Raw genomic sequence first — 9,939 nt, 5'->3', positions numbered from 1 at the left:
ATAATATATAAGAAATATTACAATAAATTAGAACTATTAACTAGGTTAAGTAAACAATCATATGTAACTGGTATACCAAAACAATTAAATAATGGCGTAATACAATAACAATTAGTATAATTTTAAGCTTAGTCAGTAAGTATAATGTAACTAGGTTAAATTCAATATCGATATTACCGGTAGTGTTTCGATTGTAAAATTTATATTTAAGGAATATGTGATGTCAGAAAAGGGGTCAGTTGGCGGTAGTCGTGTGACTCGATTACCACTGACCACCAGTGTCAGAGCCAGGTGGTGATCGTGTGACTCGATCGCCACTGGACGTCAAAGTGTTCAATAAAAGTGCTTATAATTAATTTGTTCGTTTATTTGTGTACGCCAGTGATCGGAGCATACGACACATATGCCATGAGTTCGAGTGTACAATATATACCTACCTCTATAGTACTAACCCAGACAGCAATTCTGCAATGCCAATATTAAATGGATATTGGTTGTCCATTGATAAATTAATATTGTAAATTTAAGGTTAAATAAACATTGTATCATTATTTTATTTTAAAATTGAAAATGTATATATTCCCGTAATATTGTCTTCATATTGATTATTTGATGTTGAATTTAAATGATGTATTCAATATTTATACATTGTTTAATATGTAATATAAGTCCAATGTTCTTTAAACAATATTGCATAGGCATTTATTTTCATTGGAATTTAAATATTACATTTTTAATGACTATTCAATACTATTATAATGTTGGAAATACAATAACAATTCAATGTTGTTATATTGATATTGTATGTATATTTCTACTGATTGGAAATTAAACATTGAATTCTTAACAGCTATTCAATAATATCATAATATTGAACATACAATAATTATTTAATGTTGTTAAAGCAATATTGTGTTCATATTTATTTTCCATAGTGATTCCAACAATATTTGAGTTGGATAATTTAACTATATTATATAATAATACGTATTAATAAAATTAACTAATTAGTTAATTATTATAATAAAATCATGGTTATATTATATTATACTTACAATTTTAATGATAAGTACCTACCGATTTTAATATATTTCGAATTAAAATAATAATAATTTTGTGCGAGTAGCAAGGTATATTATAATATTATAATAGTATAACGTATTGAGGCACACCGGCCGCTATATATATAGTAATATACATAATTAATGAACCTTTTATTTTGTGACTTTTTATACAGCAAAAATAATATTATATGATTTATTTTGGTGCAACACTATCTAATCTGACTAATCGTTTTAAAATAATTTTTTTTCTCTATAACCTTTTTAATATTATAATATGCATAGATTTCAGTAATTTAATAGTCATCACAATACTTTCGAATCACAATAATGTATGTCGCATGTAATATTTCAATGAAGAAATTTCTAGTTGTATTATTTCATAATTTCAATACGTCTTGCTGATTTGTGAAAAGAGTCTTTCAATTTATTTGTGCGCTTGTGGCTTGTTTCTGGTTAGGAAGGAACAAATTCGCACAATTTTTAAGTTAGTAACTATAATAAGTTTTCCCTTCGCAAAACTAAAAAATTCTAGGTAGGTATCGATTTTCGGTCATTTTATTATTATTATTGTTCTATCAAATATTTTTTCTACTATTATCAATACAACTTTCACTGACCAATAATTATTTCATTAATTAGTTAATCTTTATTTATAATTTTATCCAAAGAAAAATCTTAAATGTTTCAAATGAAGTTGTTATTTGGTTCAATATGTAATAATTTGATCACTCGAGCAAATCCTATGAAATTTACTTTAAATCATTCATATTTGTGGATCAGGACCACTATTGTTTAAATAATCAATACATAACTAGAAAATAATTTCTTAATTCTTATTATAGCTCTCAATAAAAGTTAATCATAATAAGGTAATTCACATACTATTTGTACTTATAAATTATAATCTGAAGTTTTGATAAATATATTCTAACTTTGCCGGTTAAAAATGATTCTTAATTTCTATAATATGCATTATAATTTATAATGTTTAGTAAGTAGTTTAAATGTTTAAAATATTCTAAAGAAGCTTCAGTTTCACATATTTTATTACTTTCAGTCTTCAAAATTTCTTGATGAAATAATTATGCATTACAAAATGTTTAAACATTATTTTATTTGTAATCATTACATAATTTAAAATTAGCACTTTTTTATTAATTTATTATATACTTATATTTTATTGATTTGCAGTAGGTACATAATATTATGATCATCGAACGTAGGTAAATATTATTTATATATTGTGTATAGAACTAGTACCTTTTGATATAATATATTATTTAATTTCAGAGAATAATACCTACTTATATTGTATTATAATAGTAATAGCCATTATACATTTTAAATAGGTACTTACCTGCTATAACTAGGGCTAGGGACTTCATTCCCTAAAAAACCTTAAAATATCTATGCATTTATGCCTTTAAAAATTACCAAATACGCTATTAAAATATGTACTAAAAAAAAATAAATAACAGTATTTAATAAAAACCTTTTTATTTTAATATGTAGACGTCATCATAATTAATAAAATGTATAGGCTATTATAATATTCATTGGCATTATAATTATGATGGGGCTGCAAATTAGATTAACCTACCCAACTTTTAAGAAAAAAATCATTTACTTTAATATAATATACAATCAATGGCATATATACGGGGGGGGGGGTCCTGGGTCTCGACCCCCCCAGAAAAAATGCTACGACATGGTATCGAGAAAAATAATATTAATTTATATTATAATTATGTGTTTATGTTTGTATTACAATTTACAATATTTATAAAAATAACTTGAGTTTAACTATTGGTTATTTTGTTATCGCGTTGTCGCAATCCGACGACAACAACGACGACGATAACGACGTAATATACCTATATAATTATATTAGTACTCCGCGCGCCGTCTATAGAGTATAGTAGACAGTCTGACTTAAAACTATTAATTGACATTTATTTTGTATTCATAATAATAATGAAATATAATATAATATAAATAATATCATTATTAAATCATAACTCGTATGTATTTTATTATAATATTATAAGCTTATACCTAATATTTAGACCCCCCCCCCATAAAAAAACTGAAAATATGCCACTGAATACAATTAACTTATAACTTCATATTATTATCAAGTTCTATTCAGTCTTACACCCATAATATTATTTATAACCAACTGCTGCCATATTATAATTTATAACGTATAATTTATATTTTATATAATAAATTAATTTCTTTTTTTGATCGAAGATTATCTTTCGTGTGTATGTTTAATGTATGAAGTATAACAAAAGAAATGTGTATGTTTAAAAATACATTTTTAGTTACAAGATATACGAAAATACGGGTTATTTTTTATTGTTGTTATTGTTGCGAGTGCGAGATATCACCCGGTTAAAGACGTCGCGCGTCGCGTCGAAATACCCGCCAGATATATTGTTATCTTATATATTGTAAATCTATTATTAAAATATTAAGCTATATTAATAATATAATAATATTATTATCATATAATATCATTCATTCATTCGTCCGATCACCGTTGTCCGCGTCGTTACTCCGGTTACTCGTTAGTATCGATTATTGTTTGAAGAAAGTATACCTTTATAAAAGGTAAGTAATTAAGTAATTTAATAAATTACATATTATAATTTATATAATATCGTCTTATAGATACTATTTCAGTGATTCACCAAGTATTGCATGTATCTGTCAAACAGTAAGCATTTTTTTATTATTTTTATTATTTATGATGTAACTAAATATACTAAAGGTAATAAACTAATAACTAATAACATCATTTTTATAGGTGATATTTTAAAATGCACCATTGACAAATTATAAAAACATAATATGACAAGTTGTATCATTGATTTATAAACTGGTTCATATAGGTAATCAATGGTTGTAAATACTTATCCTTAACATATTAAAAGTTGAAAGAATCTTACAATTTTATTTTTACAAACATTTTTTATTTCCTAAGTCAGTTTAAAAAATAAATACTCTATGTGACTATATGTATAGTTAGGTTAGGAAGTCAAAATGTACTAGGAAAGTAATAATATTAACATTTTTCATAGCAATATTTAAAAAATAATATAAAATAAATAATAACCTATAGGTATTACCAGGGTATTAGGTACCTAAATATTATAATTTTATAATTTGGTTAATATAGTGTAGGTATTTAATTAATAATCAATCACTGTAATTATGCCTAAAATCAACAAAGGGTATAGAAGAAATAATTTGAATGCTTCTTCACGTACTCGTCGAAGAATAATTCAACTTCAGGATCAAGATATTCAATTTATGAAAATAAATTCATATCAATCAGATAATTTTAATAATTTACTTATTTCTTCAAATAAAACTCCTGTTCCTATACCAATTACAAATTGTGTCAATGATACAATTTATAATAATAATTTGTCTCCTCAAATCAATTTTAACATAAATAATAATTTAACAATAAATGAACCACAGTTTTTATCTGTCCAAACAAATAAAACTATAGAAAATAATTGTTCAAACTCAATAAATGATATTGAAACTTTTAAAATTGAGATAAAAAATTGGGCTGTTAATTGTAGAATACCTCAATGCCATTTAAATGCTTTATTAATTATCTTAAGAAAGTATGACGGTTTTAAAATGCTTCCTAAAGATTCAAGAACCCTTTTACAAACTCCTAATAAAGTTACCATTGATAAAATTCGCCTCATTAACCCAAACGGGAAATACTTTCATTTTGGATTAACCGAATCGTTATTAAAATATTATTCCTCTATTAATAATATTCCAAACATAGTTGAATTGGTAATTGGCATTGACGGGCTTCCAATAGCACGATGTAGCAATAGCCAACTTTGGCCAATTTTAGCATATGTGAAACCTGAAAATAGTTTTGAAAAAAAACATGTATTCCCTGTTGGTTTATTTTGGGGTAAAAGTAAACCAATAGATAGTAATGAATTCCTTTATGATTTTGTTAATGAAACTAAAGAACTATTATCTAATGGACTTAAAATAAATGATCAAATAATTCCTGTAACAATATTTTCATTTTGTTGTGATGCCCCAGCAAAATCATTCTTAACCAAAACCAAAGGGCACACAGGCTTATCTTCATGTTCAAGATGTACGCAAGAAGGGGAATATTTGTGCAATCGAACTTCATTCCCGTATAAAAATGTTATGTCACCTAAAAGAACACATGATAGTTTTGTTGCTAAATCACATGATGATTATCATGTATCTAATTTAAACACAATTCTTCTAGATTTACCAAATTTCAATATAGTTGAACGATTTTCTTTAGATTACATGCATTTAACATGCTTAGGAGTTATGCGTAAACTTATATTCTTATGGATGAACGGACCTTTATCTGTTCGTCTTCCTAATTCTAAAATAAAACAGATTTCTGCTAATCTACGTTTGGTAAAAAATTATATACCAATTGAGTTTTGTAGGAAACCAAGAGATGTAGAAGAAGCTTGTCGTTGGAAAGCAACAGAATTTCGCCAACTTTTAATTTATACAGGTCCTATAATCTTGAAAAATATTTTATCTAAAAAATGTTATACAAATTTTATGTGTCTGCATATTGCTATGGTCATATTAATTAGTCCTAATTTGACAAAGTATATAGAATTTGCACAACTTTTATTAAATTCTTTTGTTAAATATTTTCAAGACATTTATGGCAAACATTTAATTTCCCATAACATACACGGGCTATTGCATTTATGTGAGGATTATAAATTATTTGGGCCATTAGATAACGTTAGTTGCTTCCCATTTGAAAATTTTATGAAAAATTTTAAATCTATGTTAAGAAAACATGAGAAGCCGCTGGAACAAATTGTGAAGCGTTACAAGGAAATTGAAATTAATACTTTTTTAAACATTCCTAATAAAAATAACAGTCAGGATATAATATTAAAGCGTCAACATTTTAATGGTCCTTTACCAACAACACTTCAAGGGTCTCAATACAAAACATTGGTTTTAAGTCTTAAATTAATTACTATAAAAATTGACACTGTATCTGATTGTTTTTTTGGTACAATAAATAATGAAATTGTTAAAGTAGAAAATATTGTAAAAAATTTAAATACTGAACAAATTATAGTAGTCGGGAGAAAATTCACTAAAAAAGAACCACTTTATCAAAAACCAATTAAATCAAATAAATTTGGTACTTATGTTGTAAAGGAACTCTCTGATGATTATATACTTTACAATATAGATGATATCATTAAAAAGTACATTGTCTTTTGCTCATATAAAGAAGATAATAATAATATTGCTATGCCAGTTTTACATAATGTTACATAAAATATTTATTGAAAATTTCTTAATTGTTTATTTATTATTATTATAAGTATTTTCAAACTTGTTTTAAATTTAATATTTTTATTTGTTAATTTTTCTACATTTATAATTATTTTATTATTTGTATATAATAAAAGTAAAAAAATAATATTTGTCTGTTTGTATAAATAAATTAATGTTATAGATTTATTTCTGGAATTATTTATGTGTAATATCCAGAATAACATTTAAAATGTCTTATTCCATTGTGGTTTTCACTGAAGAAAACACAGTTTCTGCTGTACCATCATATTGGTTTCGCGCATCAACCAAGAAGTGTGCTTGGCCAAATCCATCACATACAGCAGCTAGTGTGTCGAGATTAATAGCAAAAAGAACTCCCTACAATTCAATCGACTTTAATTTATTTGATGCAAGAGTTCTTAAGAATAATATAGGTGAATTATTTAGATAAAAAAAATATAGAAAATATCTAAAAATATTAATTACCTATAAACAAAAAATAAAATTGTATTTACCTTCACTGTTTATACTATTTAGGATCATATTTGGATGCACAGAAAATAGCTAAAACTGCTGTCTTAACATCAGATTTGTCTGAATGCGAAAAAAGTATAGAGAAAAAACGAAAAAATAAAGAGCAAGAACCAGCTTCTTATAAAAATCATGAAAAAAAAATGAAAAAAGTGAAAAATCAAATTGTTGTTCCACAATATCACTCTCAATCCAGTTCAAGCTCTTCAGAATTTGGTGTGTATAATAGTTTATTATAATAAATATATAGGTAATTATTTATTATTTTAACTGATAATTATTTTTAATTATTAGATGATTCAGATAAGGACATCTCATATGCTGAGCCGTTGAAGAAACCCATATTATCACCGTCTAATTCTAGTATTGGTTTTGAGATTGGAAATGTTGACACCAATATAAATATAAACCAAAATAAAACGAACAATGAAGGTACTACATAATATTTTAATTATTAATTATATTATAATAGTTTATGTTGAATTTTAAAGTCAGCCTTGATTTATTTTTTATAATTCTTATTTTAATACTACTCATAAAATATTTTCCAAATACCATGTTATAAGTTATATTTTCTACTAAATTAAACATATTTTTAGTAAATTTTTATTTTATAAATTATTCTGTTTTATTCCTTTTTAAACTCAGTTCTTAAATTGTTATTTTTGATAGAAAAAATGTATCCTCTGTATAACAATACCGCCAAAGTTGTAATAGATAGCATATTAAATAATGTATTAGAAAATGGTTTCATATTGTTTAAATATATAGAGTTCTTATTAAATTTATTAGAATAAGTTTGGTATTCTTTTTATTTTACAGAAATAGAGGCTTTCCAACCTTTGCAGACTGACAGTAATCAATTAATGACTATAATTGAATCATTAGGTAATTATATTATTATTAATATAATATATTTGTTTTGAATGAATTATAGAAAACTACAATAACTTGGTAAATTAAAAATATTTTTCAGTGGTTAAAGTTGATGGCCTTGGTAAACAGATAGCTGGATTGCGTTATGATAATAGATCTCTGTTTGATTTAGTAGAAAATATTGAAAAAAAAATGGACAGATTAAATGGAGCAGAGGTTATACAAAACCATAGAGAAGTTCAATGTTTAGTTGGACGGTCAATATTGAAAACGATTTGTGATGATGATGAGCTACAAGAAGTAGACATGAAATTGATAAGCTCTGAGTTATCTGAATTTCGTACTATGTTTGTAAGTTGAATTAAATATGTTTGACTATTGATATGTATAATATTATAATTATTTTAATGCCCTAAAATCAATTAAATTAGGTTTTAGAGCTAACAAGATTAATGGGAAATGATATAAAAAGATCAATTAAACGAATTTTTGAAAAATTATTCAGTGATGATTTGTTGTGTTCTTATTCTTATCATGGAATTAGAAATAAAAAATCATTTTCTTCATTAAATATTTGCAATGTTATTTTTGGTAAGCTATGATAATATATATTCAAAAGCATTTAATATTTTTCTTTTTGTGTAAATTATTGTTCTTTACCTATATATACAGGGTGTAACAGATAGAACTGACTTTTGGAATAACTTTTATTCAAATGAATATTTTTTAAACTTTTTTTTTATATATAATTCATTAACACTTGCGCTACATTTTTAGCATAAGTTTTTAATTTTTAATTTTTTAATACTGAAAATAAAAAACTTAAAAAAATGATAAAAATTTTTTTGGATAAATTCAAAATAGCCTATTTGTAAATCTGAATATTAGAAGAATTTTGATGGTAAAATGATTTATCTAAGTCAAGTAGTTTATTTTTTAGAATTTTTTTAAAATTCAATATTTTTTTGGTTAAATTAATTAACCAAAAATTAAATTAATGCAAATTAAACGTACGACAAAAAATGTTAAGTTTATAAAAAAATTAAATAATTTAAGAAATATACTCATAGTAGCAAATTATAAAAAATCAATTTTTTAAAAAAGTTATTATGTTCCAAATTAATTTAACTAAAAAAATATTGAATTTTAAAAAAATTCTAAAAAATAAACTACTTGACTTAGAAAAATCTTTTTACCATCAAAATTCTTATAATATTCAGATTTACAAATAGGCTATTTTGAATTTATCCAAAAAATTTTTTATCATTTTTTAAGTTTTTTTATTTTCAGTATTAAAAAATTAAAAATTAAAAACTTATGCTAAAAATGTAGCGCAAGTGTTTATGAATTATATATAAAAATTTTTTTTAAAAAATATTCATTTGAATAAAAGTTATTCCAAAAGTCAGTTCTATCTGTTACACCCTGTATATATTTAACTGTGATATTTAATTATATCATTATATAATTTATTTATGATATTAATTATGAGTACTAAAATGTATAGATTTTGATAATAAAATTTAAATATATTTTGAACTTTAGTTGTTGGAGATTGATAAATATTAAATATAATTTACTTTAATTATAATACATTTATATTACTTTTTAGAAGCTATAAGAAATGACAAAAAATTTTGCAATGTTCAAGAGAAAGAAATTGAGGATGCCATACAAAAATACTTGGCTCAACGGCCATTTGTATTAAAAAGAAATAAAAAAAACCAAATTGAAGTTGAAAATCAAAATGCAGGTGGCAGTTATCAACTTAAAAATATAACGTTTTAATATTTATTTATTTTATAATAAGTTCATATATTATTTAAAAATAATGTATTGTACAAAAAGGTATCAATATATAATTTTTTAATTATTTATAAATGGTTTTGATTTTGTTTTACTCAAGTATTCTTGACTTATAAAAATATCCAGTGCAAATAAATATGATTACTATAAGTTATAAAATGTAATGACTAATGATGTTGAAAGCAATACACAAGCATTTTTTTATATTTTTTTTGTGAATCTTATTATGTATTATTATTTCCCAAAAATATTAATTAAATTTATCCAACATATTATTATAATATAATATGCAATCAACAACTAAATATAATTT

At 23.8% G+C, this 9,939-nt stretch overlaps 1 protein-coding gene and 1 long non-coding RNA gene across 2 annotated transcripts; both read left to right on the top strand.

Annotated features, from left to right (window-relative positions):
• The first annotated feature begins 3,602 nt into the window (after positions 1-3,602).
• On the top strand, positions 3,603-3,961 carry LOC149057369 (uncharacterized). Its single transcript, XR_016191039.1, has 3 exons — positions 3,603-3,680; positions 3,741-3,786; positions 3,877-3,961. It is a non-coding gene; the product is annotated as an uncharacterized LOC149057369 (long non-coding RNA).
• A 2,656-nt stretch (positions 3,962-6,617) lies between these two features.
• Positions 6,618-9,696, top strand: LOC149057368 (uncharacterized). The gene is made up of 7 exons (XM_089224016.1): positions 6,618-6,847; positions 6,951-7,160; positions 7,239-7,376; positions 7,767-7,832; positions 7,921-8,171; positions 8,252-8,411; positions 9,433-9,696. Exons 1-7 carry the CDS (start codon positions 6,643-6,645, stop codon positions 9,606-9,608), a joined length of 1,206 nt encoding a protein of 401 aa, XP_089080142.1. The 5' UTR covers positions 6,618-6,642; the 3' UTR covers positions 9,609-9,696.
• Positions 9,697-9,939: the final 243 nt, after the last annotated feature.

The sequence above is a fragment of the Diuraphis noxia genome, unplaced genomic scaffold, assembly GCF_037042655.1.
Source record: "Diuraphis noxia isolate RWA-SAM2 unplaced genomic scaffold, SU_Dnox_SAM2 contig0003, whole genome shotgun sequence".
In the NCBI taxonomy this organism is placed as follows: Eukaryota; Metazoa; Arthropoda; class Insecta; order Hemiptera; family Aphididae; genus Diuraphis; species Diuraphis noxia.
The sequence above is the reverse complement of the archived record's forward strand: the minus strand, read 5'-3'. Positions and strand labels throughout refer to the sequence as shown.